General features: G+C 47.5%; 1 protein-coding gene across 1 annotated transcript in view; it reads right to left on the bottom strand.

Annotated features, from left to right (window-relative positions):
- Positions 1–20,004, bottom strand: part of LOC126548577 (uncharacterized) — a 30,891-nt gene extending 10,887 nt beyond the window's left edge. Inside the window, exons 1-4 of the mRNA XM_050196824.2 lie at positions 19,665–20,004; positions 15,136–15,516; positions 13,791–14,187; positions 7,910–8,148 (exon numbers count right to left, since the gene is read on the bottom strand). Of these exons, the coding sequence (XP_050052781.2) occupies positions 7,910–8,148; positions 13,791–14,187; positions 15,136–15,516; positions 19,665–19,978 (1,331 nt within the window). The 5' untranslated portion in view covers positions 19,979–20,004. The remainder of the gene's footprint in view (positions 1–7,909; positions 8,149–13,790; positions 14,188–15,135; positions 15,517–19,664) is intronic.
- Between the last annotated feature and the right edge of the window lie 1,597 nt (positions 20,005–21,601).

Here is a 21,601-nt window from a genome sequence, read left to right as displayed (position 1 = left end):
TTGATGTCGTTGAACCTGCTCATACTGTCGTCCCATTCCCATACCTCGGATGGCCCTGCCGAGAGGTCTACGTTCGTCGCAGCTCGGAAAGTCTCTCCTCGAGCTACTTGTGTGCCGCCGCGTTAGGGTTGTCCTCTCCCGTTGAGTCGGTGGTGTGGGCTGGTATCCATCGGATTTGGACGCATCTGTCTTCTCTTGTTGGTTTGCCTTTTCTGAGTATGTTTAGCGCCTCAGCTGAGATCCGACCGTTCGCGAAGTTGCGCACTGCCATCTGGAAATCACTGATTATATAGTATGCGTTAGTTTGTGCTATGGCTAACGCTATAGCGGCTTCCTCCGCCGGTTCGATGCGTGTAGTGTCTACAGTCAAGCTTCTGCAGCATTGACTGTTGTGGTTAAGTACTGCTGAGACAAAGCTGCGTTTGTGTTTGCAACGTGCAACGTCTACAAAGACCGCGTCCTTGTTCCTTCCGTAGTTCTTCGCCATGTTCTTTGCCCTGCTTTTTCTCCTGCCCTTGTGGTGCACAGGATACATATTCTTGTGTAAGGGGGGTACCGTGACTTTGGCCCTTATTTCCTTGGGTATGTCCCGTTTGTCTCCGTGTTGTGTGTGGTAGCGGATCCCTAATTTACCTAGGATGTGTCTGCCCGCCGACGTCTTGGAGAGGCATTCGTATTGCGCTCTACGTTGCGCTTCTATTAGCTCCTCTAGCGTGTTGTGTAGTCCCAGCTCTAGGAGTTTCGCCGTGCTCGTGCTTAGCAAGAGTCCAATCGCTTGTTTATATATCTTCCTAATCAGGCCGTCTAGCTTTCAGTGGCGCCCCATCTGTGGTATGGCGCCACATACGTGATCTGACTTATGACGAACGCCTGGATGATTCTAATGACGCTTGCTTCTTTCATTCCCTCGTGCCTGTTGGTGATTCTCTCGATCAATCGCATCGTCTAAGGAACTTTGGCTTCGATGTTGCGAATAGTTTCTCCGTTGGTGCCCTTGGCTTCTATGATCATTCCCAACACCCTTATCTTCTCGACTTTGGGTGTGGTTTGTCCATCTTGGGTCATCAGTTGTATGTCTTTGTAGCTTTGTGTGTTGTAGTTCTTGGGAGGTTTCCCCTTTAGCGTTGGTATGTACTGAAACAGGTCAACTGTTTCGGCCGAGCATGTTAGACCGGTGCCTTCTAGGTATTTCTCGACTGTTTCAACAGCTTCTTGTAGTCTCTGTTCAATCGATCCATCACTGCCATCGTTTATTCATAGCGTGCTGTCGTCTGCATAGGTGGTGTGGTTAAGTCCTTCGATTCTTTGTAATTTGCTAGGAAGACCAATCAGAGCCAGGTTAAAGAGCATAGTCGATAAAACCAATCCCTGTGGTGTGCCTTCACTGCCTATAGGCGCTTTCTCGGACATACGATCTCCTACCACTCGCCCAAGCCAAGGTTGCTGATTTGGTGCAGTATGGTTTGGTGTGCCACATTGTCGAATGCCTTCTTGAGATCTAGCCCGAGGATGGCTCGAGTCGATCTCCCAGGTTCGTCTATTACTTGGTGCTTCAGTTGCAGCATGGCGTCTTGTGTAGACAGGTTTCTTCAGAATCCTATCATTGTATTTGGGAGTAAGTCATTGTCTTCTATGTAGTTGGTGAGCTTCGCGAGGAAGGCATGCTACATTAGTTTGCCCACGCAGGAAGTTAAATATATGGGTCTTACCCCCGTATTCATAAATGTAACTTAAGTCGAGGCCCATGCTTGACTTGATTTAGATGACGCCTGGCGTTAACGTGCCCAAAACGCTGCCTGCGTTTCCTTCGACGCGTTCACGATAGGCATCACTTAGATCAAGTCAAGCATGGGCTTCAACTTAAGTTGAATTTCTGAACACGGGGGTTAGATTCCCGAGTTGTAGTTGTTTGCCAGGCTTTGGTATTAGGATGACTTGTGCCGTCTTCCACTGCTGCGGTATCTTTCCTTGTTTCCAGCACTCGTTGAAAATTCTGTTAGTTTACCAATGGACGCGTCGTCCAGGTTTCTGAGTGTCTTGTTTGTAACGGCGTCTGGGCCCAGTGCCGATTTGGTGTTGAGTTTGTGCAGGACTGCTGTTATTTCTGCTTCGCTAAACTCTTCATCGAGGTCGGAGTTCTGTTCCCCCTCGTATTCGGGATGAATACACGTCGATGTCTGTTATATGTATTTGAGTGCGACCTCTTTCAAAAATTCTTGCTCTGTTCCTTTATACGAGTATAGGATCTTGTGCATGTTTTGCCTGTGCACCGCTTTTGTTTCCTCTGGGTTAAGGACATATTTGAGTAACCTCCACGTCTTGCTCGTGCTAAGTTGCTCATCCATCTCCGTGCATAGTTCCTCCCATTGTCGTCTTTGGAGCTGTTGTACATATTGTTCTATTTCTTTGTTTAGTAAGACTATCTTCTTCCTTAATCTTTTATGTTTCTGCGTTTTCCATCGTTTCTGTAGTCCTTGTTTGGCCTCCCACATGTGCGAGAGCCTGCTGTCTATCGCCTCTAGCTGAGTATCTTGTGGGATCACCTTCGTTGATTTGGAGATGTCTTCCTTTAGGCTGGCTGTCCATTGGTCAAGGTCTGTAATGGTTTCTATGTTCCTCTCTTCCCTTATTTTTCTGAATTTAACCCAATCAACTAACTTGAGTTGAATACCCGTGCGTTTGTCGGGGCCTCCATTGAGCTGGATTTCGATTATGGAGTGGTCGCTCCCCAGTTCTTCCTGTGTATTTAGCCATCTTATGGATTGTATATTCTTAGCGAAGGTGAGGTCTGGTGGAGAGTCGTCACAGACGCTGTTGCCTTGCCATGTGGGCGTTGCTGGGCCCGTGACAAGGGTTACACCTTCCTGTTGAGACTCGAGCCATATATTTTTGCCTTTGGTGGGGATGTACTTGTACCCCAACGTCTCCACCTTATCACCTTCCGGTCACCTGCTATGTTGAGCGTGCGTTTGAATAGTGTTAAGAATCTGTGCCTCTTGAATTTTGGACCACTGTATACGTTTAGCATGAATATACTATTATTTGTCTTCCTTGATGGTATAATTTCAATTAGTATGTTGTGTATGTCTGTGACTCGTGTATCATATTGTACAACTCTATGGTCTCTTCTGACTAGGGTGGTAAGGGCCTTGGTTTCTCCTACGGCATTGCCTATGGATTGGTACCCTGACAGTCTGGCGAGACCATTCGTTTCTTGTAGAATTATTACGTCCGGCTTATCTTTTATTTTTAGGTATTGATACAGATTCGATTTTTTTTATTTCGGTAACTTCTGCAATTTCATTGCCATATGGTATATCTGCTTTTTCTTTGCCTGGCCATGATTACGCTGTGATAGTAGAGGCCGTCGGGTCTAGTATCGACGGGCTGAGCAGTAAGGAAGACTTCGGAGTTGCCTGGACTCTATTTCCTTTGGAGGGGCTACAGCGTCCATTCTTTCTTCTAACCTCGATACTCTTGCGTTTATATTCTCAAGATGTCCCTGTACAGGTTGTAGTTGTTGTGTGACTATGCTGACCATGGCCGCCTTAATTGATTCTTCCATCTGGCTCATGCGCTCTTCTATGTTTTGCTCAAGTCTGGGTTCAAATTCTTCTAGACGTTCCTTTCTTATGCTTGCGGTTTTAGTTTTCTTGGGTTTGTTCCCGTTGTTCTCAATAATCTCTGCTGTTTCGCGTTTGGGTTCTGGAGTATCGCTGTTTTCTTCCATGTTCACATTCTCGCTCTCCATTGTGTTTCTTGAACTTTCGCTCTGTTTTCGGTTTTCAACTTGCTGGTTGTGAACTTCTTGTTTTAATCACCTATTCTCCTCACTCAATACTGCCATTTGTTGTTTCATTGCTGCAACGACTTGTTTTAGCTGTGCCAGCTCTTCCTCTAATTTATGATTAGCTGCAGCCTCCGCCTCCGCGCGCTTCCCCTCGACCGCGCTTGCCCAGCTGACCGTTGGTGTTGGCGTGGTGCCTCCAGAACTGAGGGGTTCCTTGGCCAAGGTTCCTTGGACCTGGCTCTGCTCCTGGAGCTAGACCTGGACCTGCTCGACCTGATTTTGGACCTCGACCTGCCTCTGCTCCTGGACCTGGATCTGCTACGCCCTTCTTTCGAAGGTTTCGAAGGGGGTTCCGGCTGATTCTTCAGAATGCTTAGGCCATACGTCTCATCTTGCGTCGTGTTGTTTTCTTCTTCTTTGTCTCTTTCTTGTTTAATTCTTTCCCAGAGACGTTTCTCCACCAGGAAGGGGATCTTGTATCTTGCCTTGCATTCTCGATCTGCTGTATGGTGATCCATAGCTGCCACTTAGCCTTGCATTCATGCTTTTCGGGAGGGTCTGCCAACCCGCGTCTTCGGCAAATCTTGTCGTCGTGGTTAGGACACACGTCGGCTCTGTGTCCTAATTGTCCACATTGGTATCACATGTCCACTTGTTTCTTGTATAGCGTACACCGCAACAAGGCAGCACCGTATCTCACGTAGCTTGGGACCTTGTATCCGTCGAACAAAACAATCGCGTTTGTTGTGTTGCACATTCTCTTGGCGGCGATTGCTGAATTATTTCTTGGAGTTATTACTTTTCTCACGATGTCTTGTGCACTGTCTTCCAGTCCTATGCCTCGGATCACTCTTTTGGATGTATTGTCCGGGGCCGCTTTGTAAGCGCTGGCTTCATATTTCTGTGTATTCGTCCTGATGCAAAGGATCTTCTTGTACTCGTCGGCGTGTTCTTCATTGGGAGTGCTAATCACTATTATGTTCTGTTGATAGTTGACACATATCGTGTCTTGCTCTTGTGGCTCTTCGGGCACGCTGGCCGCCTTGACGATGCTTTGGACAATGTGGGTGCTCGTGTAGTCGGAGACTCGAAAACCCTCTCTTGGTCTTACTATTATCTTGTAATCCTCCTTGGGTATAATTACGGCATTCTGTTCGCCTTGGCGATTTGTCGTATACGCCGCTCTATCTGTTTTTTGCCATCTCCCGTCAACTGGGGTGGCACGTGTTGTCGCTGTGGCGTTGATTCCTTGGCTTTACGTTGTATAAGTGGACGCCAGCCTGTGCTATCCTCGTAGACTTCCTGCGTAATGTCTTCTCCTTCGACTGATACTTCTATCTTGCTAAAATTCCTGCCCTCTGAGCACGCGGAAAGCCACGTCGCCAGAGATGCGGCGAAGCCGCCAACGGCTGCCGTGCCGGCGTAATTAGGTCAAAGATCGGTCCTCCCACCTGAATTAGGTGTCAGGGCGATGGCGGTGACTTGCTGCGTCGATCCGTGGTGGTTTTTCTGATGAGTTTGGTGATTGTCCGCCAAGACTCACTCGAGAAACACGGAGCCGACGTGGGGTGCGTCCGCTCATCGTTGTCTTCTTCTGTTTGACTGCTTCTATTTGACCACACGAGATTCTTTAACGTGTACCCGAAACGCGCCGCATGAACGTATTTGCACTGCGCCCCAGCTGTCAGAATTCGACCTCCACGGCTGGGAGTCGAACATGCGACCTCGTGTTCAGTCGAACCGCGATATAGGCAGAGCCAACACCGCGGGTCGTAAAAGAGGAAAGTATATGTGAACGTTAAATTTCAAGGTGATATATACATCTTGTCGAAAACGGATATACAGGGTGTCCCAGCTAATTTTAGCCAGAGTTTAACAATATGCCGATGTACCCTAAGACGACGCGACCAAATGGATGTTGCTGACTATTGTATTAAGTCACACTATTTTTTGTATTCTGTTTAATTCCATAATTAGTCAACATTAATTAACCAAACTTAACGAAGTTAGGCAAATTATTCCGATTAGAAAGCTGTAAAGTGCTTTGCAAAACGTTCGATTAGACAGTTTCTAACTTTCTATCTATTAAGTATTAGCGTTGTTCCGCTTACTGCAGATGCCCGCGAAAAAAAAAATGCCACGTGACATGCCCGCTTGTGCGCCGTAATTTCAGCGCTGCCAAACGCTCCGCGTACAAACGAACATAACATTGATTCGGGTGTGCTGCCGCTGCGCCTGTTTATCACTCTCATGAACCGCTCCGAGGGAAGCACATAGGTGGCGCAAATCGCACAGCCAACCCTGTCGCCTTTTAAGCGGCAGCACGCCCTGCTAGATTCTGTTCGTTTGTACGAGAAACGTTTGACAGCGCTGCGATCACGACGAGCAAGCGGGCAAGTCGCATGGTATCTGCAGTAAGCGGAAAAACACTAATACCTAACAGATAGAAAGTTAGAAACTGTCTAATCGGACTTTTTGCAAAGCACTTTACAACTATCTGATTTGAATTTTTTGCTTAACTTAGTCGCTTCAGAAGTTGCTTAATTCATCTTGGTTAATTATTAAGCAGAATACAAAAAAAAATAGTGCCACTTACTCCATACAATAGTCCGCAACATGCACTTGCTTGCGTCGCCTTAGAGCACGTCGGCATACTTTTAAACTCTGGCTAAAGTTAGCTGGGACACCCTGTATATCTCGTCGCGTGACCAATGCGGAAGGTAAAAACGACGGCATGGCAGCGCCTCTCCCATAGAGCAGGCTGTCGCTGTCGGTACAAGTTTTCTTTTTTCTTCAGAAATATTGGCCACTCCGCGTCGAGCATATGCGTCGAGCATATGCCTTCTCAGTACCTATTCTGTTTAATTCCATAATTAGTCAACATTAATTAACCAAACTTAACGAAGTTAGGCAAAGTATTCCGATTAGAAAGCTGTAAAGTGCTTTGCAAAACGTTCGATTAGACAGTTTCTAACTTTCTATCTATTAAGTATTAGTGTTGTTCCGCTTACTGCAGATGCCCGATAGTATGTACGGCGCACCGGTGGCTGATATATTGACTACAATTATAACTATCTCGAGATAGCCGCGCGCATTCGTATGGTACTGAGAAGGCATATGCTCGACGCATACAAAAAGCGTTGTCTTCAAGTTGAGATTTGGCGGTATGTTGTATATATCGTTCATTTTGATATGAACTTATTTAAATAGGCAGCATTTGACGCAGTATAAACATGCATGAGAAGAGCAAGAAAAATCGGGACACAAATGGTCGATATTTGGGAATAATTATTTCTTTCTTTTTCTCGCACAGGTTCACAAGAATCTCCCTGCCTTTCCCATCCCGTTTATCTCTCTCTCTCTCTCGAACAAGTTAAGCACCGTGCAAAGAACGATTGGCGCAACGTTACGAGACAGGCAGAGAGTGGGGTGGATCATTGAGCAAATGGCGAAAGCCGATATTCTAATAGGCATTAAGAGAAAAAAATGGAGTTGGGCAGGCCATGTAATGCGTAGGGCAGATAACCGGCGGACCATTAGAGTTACAAAATGGGTATCAAGGGAAGGGAAGAGGTGTCGGGGACGGGAGAAAATGAGGCGTGGAGTGGATAAAATTAGGAAATCGACAAGCGCAAGTTGGGATCAGCCAGCGCAAGACATGGGTAATTGGAGATCGCTGGGAGATGCTTTCGTCCGGCACTGGATTTAAAAATGGGCTCGTGATGAACACTTCCTGAATGATCAAGGAGCTTCACTCGCTACAGTCCTTAACGGTTGCTTGAATAACCCCCGTCGTCGCGACCGACTTCATAGCTTAGCGTTAACCAAGCGCAGCGACTGCAGCCAAAAGGCGGCGCTGACCTTCCTATAAATACTAGAAATTTAGGCGGCGCCTCAAGTGAAGCAACTTTTAAACCTAATGAAGTTAGTTTTCGTGAGTATATTTACTTAACGCATGTGTGGTTTAGATGAAGCTGTGGCGCCTAGAAAGATAGTTAAATCAATAAACTGAGCTCCATATGCTGAGAGTGACTAAAGTTTTCGAATGCTGTAAAGGTTTCGCTGCCTCGTTGCTGGGCTTCGATTACACCCCGAGAAAGAAACGAAATGCACTCTGACCTGGTACATTCTGAGAACACGGCACTTTTACGGCACTGCTTGGCTGGTTGCTGCTTCTCAATGCAGTGCTGCAGGCAGCTTTCTTTCGACGAAAACCTGTTGGGGCTGCGGTTGCACACCACGATCTTGTCTGATGAAGTGGACACACAGGCATTAATCGAGCCTTTGTAGTAAAATTCCAGCCGGCGGCTCTGGCAGTAAACGAACAGCGGCATTCCGCACGCGGATTTTGCCGGCACCTGCGTATAATGATTGTATTAGTCCTTTACTTGCGATAGCAAGTTATACTGAGTGTTTTCACTAGCCAATCAGGCCTCTTGTCCGAAACCTCATGTATGTCATGTGTGCGTCCGAAATGTCCAATCACCCAAAATTTCACTTGTGACAGAAAGATTTACTATAGCGTTCGCACTAGTTCTTGACATCTTGTCTGAAGTTTCGACGGCGCAATAGCTACAATCACGCAAAAAATTCAGAGCCCTTCTACCCTGTGAAGAAGGAAGTCAAGCGAAGCTGGGCGCTATGGTTGGTTTTGCTATGTTGGGGCTTTGGTGTGTTGAATTTCACTATTATGAGTTTGGTATTGGGCATATAAGGAGACATTTACTCAAAGATCCCAGTTGTCATCATTTATTTAGTGACTATTTTAATCACTGCCTTGTCATCACTGCATAGTACAGGACAAGTGGTTGCACTTTCACTGTGTTAATGTGCTTCCCGAAGGCTATAGGCCCATGCACGATCGGTGACGAGTGACGGGTATGGTGGCATCGGTGAAACAGTTGAGGCCGAAAGCGCTCCAACATGAAGTAAGTATCGACGCCCCGTCGGGTCTGTTCACATCGACATTGAAATCTCCCATGATGATGCTTTTGCTCACGTCGGCGCTCGACGCGTGCGAGTTGCTCTTTGGGAAGAGCTTCGCCGGCACTCGATGTTGTCGGTCTGAGTGCAGCGACAAGGGCGACCTCACGTTGTCGGCGAGCTCATTCGTGCTTCTGTGCGCGCAGGCTCTCATCGCATTCTCGCAGTTCTTCCTATCGAACGACTCGCGTCCTGGCCATGCCGAGTCCAAAGTGCAACTGATAAAGGCAGTGGCGTGATCTCTACGTCACAAGGAAATGATACGGAACGATTGGTGGACAGGCCGCCATTGGAATATGAACCTGGCAACGTTTAACGCTAGAACATTATCTAGTGAGGCGAGTCTAGCAGTGCTATTGGAAGAATTAGAGGGCAGTAAATGGGATATAATAGGGCTCAGTGAAGTTAGGAGGCCAAAAGAAGCATATACAGTGCTCAGAAGCGGGCACGTCCTGTGCTACCGGGGCTTAGCGGAGAGACGAGAACTAGGAGTCGGATTCCTGATTAATAAGAATATAGCTGGTAACATACAGGAATTCTATAGCATTAACGAGAGGGTGGCATGTCTTGTTCTGAAACTTAATAAGAGGTACAAAATGAAGGTTGTACAGGTCTACGCTCCTACATCCAGTCATGATGACCAGGAAGTCGAAAGCTTCTATGAAGACGTGGAATCGGCGATGGGTAGAGTGAAAACAAAATACACTGTACTGATGGGTGATTTCAATGCCAAAGTAGGCAAGAAGCAGGCTGGAGACAAGGCAGTGGGGGAATACGGCATAGGCACTAGGAATAGCAGGGGAGAGTTATTAGTAGAGTTTGCGGAACAGAATAATATGCGGATAATGAATACCTTCTTCCGCAAGCGGGATAGCCGAAAGTGGACGTGGAGGAGCCCGAACGGCGAGACTAGAACTGAAATAGACTTCATACTCTGCGCTAACCCTGGCATCATACAAGATGTGGACGTGCTCGGTAAGGTGCGCTGCAGTGACCACAGAATGGTAAGAACTCGAATTAGCCTAGACTTGAGGAGGGAACGGAAGAAACTGGTACATAAGAAGCCGATCAATGAGTTAGCAGTAAGAGGGAAAATAGAGGAATTCCAGATCAAGCTACAGAACAGGTATTCGGCTTTAACTCAGGAAGAGGACATTAGTGTTGAAGCAATGAACGACAATCTTGTGGGCATCATTAAGGAGTGTGCAATAGAAGTCGGCGGTAACCCTGTTAGACAGGATACCAGTAAGCTGTCGCATGAGACGAAAGATCTGATCAAGAAACGCCAATGTATGAAAGCCTCTAACCCTACAGCCAGAATAGAACTGGCAGAACTTTCGAAGTTAATCAACAAGCGTAAGACAGCTGACATAAGGAAGTATAATATGGATAGAATTGAACAAGCTCTCAGGAACGGAGGAAGCCTAAAAGCAGAGAAGAAGAAACTAGGAATTGGCAAGAATCAGATGTATGCGTTAAGAGACAAAGCCGGCAATATCATTACTAATATGGATGAGATAGTTCACGTGGCTGAGGAGTTCTATAGAGATTTATACAGTACGAGTGGAACCCGCGATGATAATGGAAGAGAGAATAGTCTAGAGGAATTCGAAATCCCACAAGTAACGCCGGAAGAAGTAAGGAAAGCCTTGGGAGCTATGCAAAGGGGGAAGGCAGCTGGGGAGGATCAGGTAACAGCAGATTTGTTGAAGGACGGTGGGCAGATTGTTCTAGAGAAACTGGCCACCCTGTATACGCAATGCCTCATGACTTCGAGCGTACCGGAATCTTGGAAAAACGCTAACATAATCCTAATCCATAAGAAAGGGGACGCCAAGGACTTGAAAAATTATAGACCGATCAGTTTACTGTCCGTTGCCTACAAAGTATTTACTAAGGTAATTGCAAATAGAATCAGGAACACCTTAGACTTCCGTCAACCAAAGGACCAGGCAGGATTCCGTAAAGGCTACTCAACAATAGACCATATTCACACTATCAATCAGGTGATAGAAAAATGTGCGGAATATAACCGACCTTTATATATAGCTTTCATTGATTATGAGAAAGCGTTTGATTCAGTCGAAACCTCAGCAGTCATGGAGGCATTGCGGAATCAGGGTGTAGACGAGCCGTACGTAAAAATACTGAAAGATATCTATAGCGGCTCCACAGCCACTGTAGTCCTCCATAAAGAAAGCAACAAAATCCCCATAAAGAAAGGCGTCAGGCAGGGAGATACGATCTCTCCAATGCTATTCACAGCATGTTTACAGGAGGTATTCAGAGACCTGGATTGGGAAGAATTGGGGATAAGAGTAAATGGAGAATACCTTAGTAACTTGCGCTTCGCTGATGATATTGCCTTGCTTAGTAACTCAGGGGACCAACTGCAATGCATGCTCACTGACCTGGAGAGGCAGAGCAGAAGGGTGGGACTAAAAATTAATCTGCAGAAAACTAAAGTAATGTTTAACAGTCTCGGAAGGGAACAGCAGTTTACGATAGGTAGCGAGGCACTGGAAGTGGTAAGGGAATACATCTACTTAGGACAGGTAGTGACTGCTGATCCGGATCATGAGAGTGAAATAATCAGAAGAATAAGAATGGGTTGGGGTGCGTTTGGCAGGCATTCTGAGATCATGAACAGCAGGTTGCCATTATCCCTCAAGAGAAAAGTTTATAACAGCTGTGTCTTACCAGTACTCACGTACGGGGCAGAAACCTGGAGGCTTACGAAAAGGGTTCTACTTAAATTGAGGACGACGCAACGGGCTATGGAAAGAAGAATGATAGGTGTAACATTAAGGGATAAGAAAAGAGCAGATTGGGTGAGGGAACAAACGCGCGTTAATGACATCTTAGTTGAAATCAAGAAAAAGAAATGGGCATGGGCAGGACATGTAATGAGGAGGGAAGATAACCGATGGTCATTAAGGGTTACGGACTGGATTCCGAGGGAAGGGAAGCGTAGCAGGGGGCGACAGAAAGTTAGGTGGGCAGATGAGATTAGGAAGTTTGGAGGGTCAACATGGCCACAATTAGCACATGACCGGGGCAGTTGGAGAAGTATGGGAGAGGCCTTTGCCCTGCAGTGGGCGTAACCAGGCTGATGATGATGATGATGATGATGATGATTGGTGGATGGAGACAATGACGTTTTATTATAGCGCGGCTATGCCAATCACGGCGTGCGCTCTAGTGCACCGCACAGGTGGCCGCCGAAGAGCGTGCGCTGCGGCATTGCGCATTGTCGGGAGAGAGACGGCACTCGAGACGAGATCCGCCAGAACATAGCCATAAACAGCTTCGCTGCAATAATGGCGGTAAGGAGGTGGAGCTGCGCACTAAAATCTCAGAGGCAACAGCCGTCGATCTCAGAGTACATGCTGTATGGCGCCTAAATACGGCGCCTTAGCAAACTCAGCTGCGTCGCGCTAACGCACATTCGTCAACATGCATCTGATGAGGCAATTGATGAGCAAGAGCATTGACGTAAGTGACATGACCACGTGCCGTGAGATATGATATTCAGATATTAGCTGCTTCCCGCAAGCCCTTTCAGTAGCAGCAATACTATACGAAGAGGTTCGAGTATTTTTTTCTTCTCCCATGTCATATGGAATACCTCGGGCAAGAGGCACTGAGATTACAAATCTCCAAGAGGATTTTGATGCTATTCCTCACATTTTAAAGCGTGTTATTCACCATAAAACGACAGCATCAAGGGCAAAAAAGAAAAAAAAAAACAATTCACAGCAAAGTGCTGCTATGTGATGGCTATGGCGTTCTGCTGCTGAGCATAATGTTGTGGGTTCAATTCCAGGCCATAGCGGTCGCATTTACACGGTTGTTGAATGTAAAAAGTCGCAGTTTTCCGTAAAGGCGAAGCACTCAGAGCCATATAAAATAACCGGGCAAGTTCAAAAATAAAGGTTATTCATTTTGGAGAACGGATAACTTGCAGGAAACATTCGCTTACTAACTAAACAAGCATGGTGCCACGCACGCACACACAAACACGAACAAATCTCACTCGATGGCCTCGAGCACTTGCTGTCACACTGCTGGCGAGATGAGGAGCGCCGGCAGCGGTGAGCGCGCGTGCGTTCGCTTGGTGCAGCTGCTCGCTTCACTGTTGTGCACGGTCTCCCAAACTCGGGATTAGGTGACCTCCAACATTGGGCGCGCAGGTAGTTGGCATGCATGAAGCCACTAGTCATCTTCAGCCCTGGAACCCGCCGAAGAACACCGCCCACACATAACGCGGGCCGCATATGCGATCAGTCGCGCCACCCATGCGCATCTAGCCATGGCCGGGTTAGAGGAGCGGCGCGCTCTCCTCCGCTTGCACGCGCTCGATTACCTGCCGTCCAACAATGGATGCGTGGCTGCTCGTTATGCTCGCACTTTATTCGTCACTCACTGTGCAGTTTTGGGGCTTTGAAGCCCTTTATCTTTTAAGTGCTGATCGCTTGTTTTATTGTCATCCTGGGGCTTCACAATATTGATGAGGACTTCAATCCGGTAAACGGACCAAAACAGGCGACATACGAAAGATGACGTGCGAACGAGACTAGCTAGTAACAGGCTAGCCTACCAATAGGTTCGAGTGTATCACTGAAGGCCATTGCAAAACAAGTCGAGAAAACGGTTGTGTTCACAGGGACAACTTCGCAGTGAGAAACCCGTGGTTACGAGGAGCTAAGCTAATATAAATAAATTCATTTTTTTGACGTTCGCTAACAACATTCGATAATAACTTGTCCAACGTCACGGTTGGCTGGCACCTGCTTTTATGAACGATACTAATGTAAGACGGCTTACGTAAATGCAGGGCCTTAATTCACAAAACGTTTCGTTCGTAAGTGCTCTCTGCCATTCACTAGCCGCATTAGTTAATGATATACCCAGCATCAAGATTGGCTGAATCCTTTCCTTACGAACAATTCTAGCGTAAGTCGTTTTTATGAATCCGGGCACAGGCCAAGATGTGCAGCTAAGTTTTGATTCTTACCTGGCTTTGCAATGTCATGGCCTCGCCGTCCCCGAAACCGCGCACACCTTCGGCAGCGTTTGTTCGTGTGCCACCGGGACCCACAGTCACCTGCGGCCGCGCAGGTTCTCCTCTGCTGGCATCGTCGACGCCGGTTTCTGTTTGGTCTGGCCCCAATCCACCTTCCAGAACCAGGTCTCCGCCTTGTTCCTCATCCTCATCTTTCTTCTCATCGAGGGCGACGCCCTCGTGCCAGCGTGTGCTCGGCCGGGTCGCGACTCTCGACGCTTTCGTTGCTTTTCTTTCGCCTGGGAGTTCTTCTTTGGACCACGACGCCACTCTACCTGACGCACTTTCCTGCTGTGCAGCTCTGCTGTAGGCGGCACTAGCACCAGCCACCGCGGGTGTCCGTTCGTCTCTGGGAAGTTAAAGGAACATTATGAAATATGGGCTCTGAACGCTGAGAGTCTGTTTACCCTTTAACAAAATTTGCGAAACTGATTAAATGCTACGGACGCACGCGATGCGAATTCTGCGTCGCCGCACGGCCCTGCCAAAATCGTAGAGGTTCCCAACGAGCCGTACGAGGTGCGACTTCAAGTAAAAGGTGTGCATCTTGTTATTCGTTGTGAATTCATTGAGCAGTGACCATGTGATACGGTTCTCTTAAACTTTTTTATACGAACAAAGCCTACACTCTGATTGTTTTCGCGGGCTCTTCATAATGTAGATAAAGTGACATTGAAGGAGCAAACGTTTCATCGGGGCTACAATGTGCACCTGTGATAACCTAAATATTTCGCAAAAGGTGATACATCACAGCCTGCGTGACCGGTACAGCCTGTTTGGCTGCGCATTCGTACTGCTGTAGCACTTACGGGAGTCCGAAATTCGAAGTGCGTATCAGTAATTGGGAACTTGGCTAGAAGGCTGCTCTATTCGGCCAGTCACTCCCTTGACAAGCTTGACATGTGCGCTATACCACCAACGCAACTGAGAAAAGCCTAACAGCGAGTACGAAAACACACACGAGTGTTCCCGCGTGACTGCCTATAAGACAGCCTGCCTTATTTACAAGGCTGGGCTGCTTATTACGCACGGATTCATTTAGCTGGATTATTATACCTTTCTCAGCATCTACCATGACCAGCCAATCCTAGTGATAACGTAGGCTGAGCATCGCTGGGACAATCCAGGAATCACGAAAAAGAAATAGCATTGGAACATAAGGGTCAGTCAGTTACATTGTTGCAGCCCTGATTTGGCACTCTGCGACTCTTCCCGCTTCCCTCACGGCTGATGGGGATGTGCCCACGGTATTTTTATGGATGCAGAGGCGTTGACTTAGTAAGCGACAACGATGTACCCTTTGGCCCCGTGCACCAGGCCGGAGTACGCGTCCGACGACATGGCCGCCAGGATGAGCGCGAACGCGGCGGCAAAGCAGAGCGTGGCGAGCACGCTGTGCGGCTGCCTGGTGAACCGCTTCCAGCCCTCGGCGTTTACACCTTCATCCTGTGGGGGACGCTCGAGGCCAATGCGCTGCAAGGCTGACGCGCTGGCTGTGGCGCCCTTCTTGAGGTGCTTGGCCCTTCCGTCCCCGCTTTCCTCTTCGTCGTTATTGTAGTTGAGGAAGTAATGGCGGATTTCATCGGGCATCCAGTAGGGAGCCACGCTGCTCACTTCGCAGGCGCTGCTGTTCCGGCGGCCGCCGCTCGGGGACGGCGAGTGACGACGCTTCAAGCCCCTGGAAGGGGAGGTACAAAGGAGGGGAGCTCAAGTTAACCAGCCACGATCAGTTGCTTTAAGAGGAAGCTTTAGCTCGGGAGTTCCTATCCAAATACACTGGAAAGGAGAAATCGTTGTTTTTTTTTTTCGGCAATCACTGCACCAAATATTTTTTTTTTGTCGATGGGGGCGAAATGCGAAAACACCCGTGTACTTAGATTTAGGTGTACGTTAAAGAGCCTGAGGTGGTCGAAATTTCCGGAGTCTCCCACTACGGCGTGCCTCATAATCAGAATTAGCCTTTGGCACGTAAAACCCCATAATTTAGTAGCGAAAAAGTTACTGGCGGCTACTTCACTGCACTGTCAACAATGTGCACTAGGTTTTCTTCGAGTAACGCAACTTCTCTTTTTTGAAGTCTTGGTGCTTGATAGTTGGGACGCCCTGTATAATTCACTCAGTAACTGAAATGAGGCCAAGCCGGATCCACTCGAAATCAGAATCAACACCAGTCATGCGGAGCAGCGCTTATACTCGGACTCACCGAAAAAGAGAGAGAGGGAGAGAAAGAGAGAGAGGGATGTTGCAGTTTCTCCAGAAAGGCGAAGCAATATTAGTGATAGCGAAGTATAAAACAACTTCCCGAAGGAAGCTTACACAACTGAGAGAAGTCAGATCCTAGGTGATGCGAGAGGACGCGGGCTGTGAAATTGAACTGTCTGCTACTATGAGGTCTGGGATATACTGATCTAAATAAGGCGGTCACTTCAGTGAAAAATTCAGGTCACACGAAGTTTCTTCATAGGCAACTGTTATTAAAGCTTATATATATATATATATATATATATATATATATATATATATATATATATCGCCCATCGGAACTCGGCGCGCCCCCTCCCCAGGAAAAGTTCAAACTTTCCGCCTATGTGTCCAGTATCAGATTGCCGTCCCAGGCGCGAATTTAGCTGTTGTTCTTAGTGTTTACGTCAGCAAAATAAACTGAGCTCACACAGACTCGCTCACATAATATATTTTTTTGCTCAGGGCTCACTCCGACTCAGGCTCAACAAAATGCAACTCAGCTGCATGGCTCTCGCGTTCGTGTACAAGCGCCGCGTATAACAATGTTAAGACGTTTCGTTCTTGTTTTCCTGGCGGTAAATCATGCGGCGGCGATGTTTAGTTTGCAGAAATAGGAAATGCCACTTAAAGTGCGAACATGTTATCAGAGCTGAATTTTCCTGAGTGCATGCCAGCCGCGGTGGCTCAGTAAATAATGCTGCTTTCGTCAAGCAGGAGGATCAGGTCTTTCATTTATGCCGCAGTGGTTGCATATCGGCAGTGGGCAAAGTAAAAGCTTTAGTAGTAGTTGCTACACTTCGCTGGCACTTAAATGACCCTACATTAATGCACTGAAAAGTCGAAGCGTATACCTTTCCAGAAATAAGTGTGTTTGTTAACAGCGCGAAGCTGACCATTATTGCTTACAATGCATGCCTTTGGAAGGCGAGCTAGATGGAACATGAATGTATGTATACTGAGTGATGTCATGTTTCTAATAAATCTCTAGCGGTTTTTTTTTTCATTCCGAATGTTTGAGGCTGGCTACAGGGACATTAAAACAGAGAATTCGTAGGAATTCCTGAATATGCCTATGCTAAGCAACTATGTGTTAAGCTATTCAACTATTCTGCTGTGCTTATTCTTGAGAATAAGCACAGCAGCTCGACGTTGTAGAGGTTGAGCTAAAACTCTTAAGCTGAATGTTTACTGTAAATAAAGGCACTCGACTCTTGTTGCCATGCGGGAGCTTAAAGTGGCCCTGAAGCGATTTTGACGATTTTGTACAAGCGTACTGAGTCGCTAGCGTAGGTTCTTCGGATCATTAAGTGACACACTTAGGCGCTCCGCGTAATGCGTTCGATTTATTGTGAGCTTTTAAAAATGCGCATCGCTACCAATCACAGCGGCACCGTGCCCCTGTGTTTTTAGCCGCCCCCTCCCAATTGACGTAGTTATCCCAGTTGAGGTCAGTTGGGCGAGCTATCTGATTGACCAACTACCCAGGTCGCGTCACCGATAATTTTTAAACCTTTATGGTGACCAAATGTTCCTAATAGTTGGAATGTTGGTTAACTTGTTTCTATTAAAAATGATTTAACAAAGTGTATACACAAGGACAATTCTTCACTACTCTCAAGCACTTCCGGCACACAGCAAGTTTCGTCTTCTTGTGTCAGAACGTCTTCCGTGTTGACGCGAGTTGCCCGGTCTGTGGTGGTCTCGCGCTTTTTTTGCGAGCACCATGCATCGCCCTTGTTACGTTGTGGGCTGCAAATCTAGTGATCGGTGACATGTCAAGCTCCGACATCGTGTCCCTCTGCAAGGCAACATGCGAGCGATGTGGCTGCAACACATCGGGCTGTTGGTATGCGATGGGCCCCAGCATCTACGTGTTTGCGTTGCGGCCGTCACTTCAAGCCGAACGATTACTACCACAATAGAGAGTGTTGGTGTGTTCAGTATTCGGGTAAATGCAAGCGCAAGCGCATTGGGCCTGGGCGTTTTACCCGATATGCGGAGGCGCAAACGTGCACGGTCAAAACGCCCAGCTCGCCTGCGGCTACCGGAATACCGGACACACTCGATGCTGCGACAGCACGCTCGCAACGCACGCTGCTTGGATAGCTCTCGCGGGGGATGGACGGCCAGGCGGCTAGCGCAGATGTTGGATAGGCTTCGCGTGCTGGCTCCAAGACAGCTCTAAGTAGACGACAAGACAGCACATCACGAAGGAGAGCCAGTGAAAGCGGTGCTTAGCCCCGATCACTCGGCGAATCAGTTGTGGATGAAAAGAATGGCCAGACAGGGGAGTAACTTGTAATCGTCTGTAGCTCTCTTAATACGAGACGCTTTGCTTACATTGTAGCGCTAATGTTTTACTGTAGCCGTACCCTACGCGTCTACAAAATTTCTCTACAATGTTTCAGGGGCCCTTTAAGAATAAAACAAACAAGGTTTGTTTGTGCTGTAGACGAGCCCTAGCTAAATTACCGACATGTTTTTTTCTCCATCTTGATGTTTCGTTTGTCATATGTCAGCAAACGCTATCACTGCCTGAAAATCCTCAAACTCAAATTTTAGCCCATTTAATTAGAGCAAGAAATGGTAATTCCAGGGTGTCTACTTCGGATAAACGAGTGCGCTTACCGCTGGTGATCAATGAAAAAACAATGATCTCAGAGTGACGTGAAGAAGTCGCAGTCACTCCTCCCGTTTTCGTTGCCGCTTTCAATGGCTACAGCTTTCAATAGCTTTAGCTACGGCTAACATCAACAGCCATTTATGACTTTAGTCCGGTAAAAGTTGTCTTCGAGGTATATCTGTGCTAGATATCGGTATATCTGTGCCAGCCCACTTCAAAACTTAAGACTTTAAACTCACTACGCATATGATCTGAGTGGCTTTTCTGCACTTCAACAATATGAATCGTCTTTTTCTCATTCAGCCTCACATCGTCACCGCACCCTCCTCGCGGTCACCTCACAACATCTGCCCTCCTCCACCTCACCCTCACAAATCTTCCAGAAGGCGATTCTCCTTCACGCTCATCTCACCACATGATGGTGACGGCAGATGAGGGTGAGGAAGGCCCTCGTGGGGGTGCCCGTGTCTGGGTGTGATACGTTGGACATCATCATCATCATCAGCCTCACCCAATCTGCTCTTTTCTTATCCCTTAACGTTACACCCATCATTCTTCTTTCCATAGCTCATTGCGTCGTCCTCAATTTAAGTAGAACCCTTTTCGTAAGCCTCCAGGTTTCTGCCCCGTGGGTGAGTACTGGTAAGACACAGCTATTATACACTTTTCTCTTGAGGGATAATGGCAACCTGCTGTTCATGATCTGAGAATGCCTGCCAAACGCACCCCAGCCCATTCTTATTCTTCTGATTATTTCCGTCTCATGATCCGGATCCGCCGTCTCTACCTGCCCTAAGTAGATGTATTCGCTTACCACTTCCAATGCCTCGCTACCTATTGTAAATTGCTGTTCTCTTCCGAGACTGTTAAACATTACTTTAGTTTTCTGCATTTATATTCTGCAGTTTGCTGCAGTTTTCTGCAGATACGTTGGACATTACAGGGTTAATCAACAGTACCTTGGATGCGGCTTGTCGTCGGAACTGCTCTCAGTCGACGTTGTCGACGAGGATTCACTCTTCTCGGATTTAGGTGTGCCTCTGGGACTTAGGATGACCGAACTACCAGCCAACGCCAGGTCCTGTGCCATCTCGTAAGAATGCTGGCGGACGTCGGACGCCGGTTTACCTGCCCTTTCGTCCACCTGGAACCGCAAAGTCTTTGCGGAGTGTCTTCTGGGCAGGCTGAAGAATCGCGGTGGAGTCTTGAGGATGCCAGGAGGTGGCCGCTGCCAAACTGGAAGCCTGGACAAGAACGCCGAGACTTGCGGCATCGGTTCCGGCTGCGGCGATCGGTGAGAGAACGACGCCATTGCTCGCCGAACGGGCTATGGCTGATCTTTGTCTTCCTTCTCTTCCCATTCGCCGGTTACGGCAGGAGCGGCGCGTGATGATGATTTATGCGTGAATCGACCACAGCGGCGCGCACTCGCAAAGCTGCACTCCCCATGGGACTCCCCCATGGTCTCGCGAAGAATCGCAAAAGGACGCAGCTTCATGGTCTAGGCCCACGTAACCTGATCATGAAAGTATAGCCAAATCAATGAGAACACATGCGAAGTGATGTTAAAGGAAGTACTCCCTTTCGGGTGGCGACTTGAGGCCAGTTGGTCTAAGTTCCTAACGTAAAACTAGAGCAAAGCGCCGAAATTCGGGAAGAGAAATATGATTGCTTGAAGAAAGTATTTCTGCACTTCATATCTGTTGGAACAGGGAATGAACAGCGCACGGTTTCTTCTGAATGTTATGCTCCTTAACTGCGTCGTCTAAAGCGACATTTTTGAGAATGATGAGTCGAATTCACAAATATTTTTATTTGTAATTTCTCTTTCGTCATTGGCCGGCCAGCGTGGTTAATAATATATCGAGCATCACAACTGGCTGGAATGTACTCTTGTGAACAAGGTTTGCATAAGAACTCTTTTTTTGTGTCTGTGGGAATATAGGCCAAGGACTTTCAACTCTACTAAACCATTTTAGGGGAAGCGATCTCACTGCGGAACGTAACTACAAGTGAGAACGCAAAAATCTCAGGCTCACCGCTCAGGGCACGCGCATTTTCTTGACGTTAGGTTTTCGCGATGATTTTGTAATGAGAGGCGCCGTGGGCCGCCGTAGTTGGTGCCTATACGGACTCCTGTACAATATACTTTAGTCGCTAGTTTGGAAGCTTGACGTGTTCATGCCTTTTAAAGCGAAGCTTTCTTTCCCTCTTCCCTCGAGAGACTTGGAGACAGACAAAGAAGCTTGAGAACAAGTTAAGGACCGCGCAAAGAGCGATGGAACGAATATTGCTAGGCATAACGTTAAGAGACAGAAAGAGAGTGGTTTGTATCAGAGAGCAAATGGGTATAAACGATATTCTAATTGACATCAAGAGGAAAAAATGGAGCTGGGCAGATCATGTAATGCGCCGGTTAGATAACCGTTGGACCATTAGGGTTACAGAATGGGTACGAAGAGAAGGGAAACGCCGTCAAGAACGAGGTGGAGCGATGAAATTAGGAAGTTCGCGGGTGCTAGTTGGAATCGGTTGGCGCAGGACGTCGCGTGACAGACAGATGAAGTGGGGGTGGTCCAAATAAGTTTTTGACGAATCGCGGTGGGCTGATTGCAGAATTCGAATAGACAAGTTTGGAATAGTTTTATATTATAGCGCCCCTGACTGCATGTGTGCGCGACGCGAATAATGTAGAACTTTGTGGAAGGCACGCGGGTCCCAGCGATTACTCTGGAACATTCGACGACTGATGTATAAAAGCCGGCGCACTTTACCCGCTCCCGCTAATCAGATTTTCGACCATCGCCGACTGTGTTTGCCGCTGTCGCCGTTCTTTGAGTGTAGCCTGTTTTTGAGGGCACAAGTTCGCCCAATAAAACGATAGTTTCGTCTTTCC

This window comes from Dermacentor andersoni, chromosome 1 (genome assembly GCF_023375885.2).
Source record: "Dermacentor andersoni chromosome 1, qqDerAnde1_hic_scaffold, whole genome shotgun sequence".
Lineage (NCBI taxonomy): Eukaryota > Metazoa > Arthropoda > Arachnida > Ixodida > Ixodidae > Dermacentor > Dermacentor andersoni.
The sequence above is the reverse complement of the archived record's forward strand: the minus strand, read 5'-3'. Positions and strand labels throughout refer to the sequence as shown.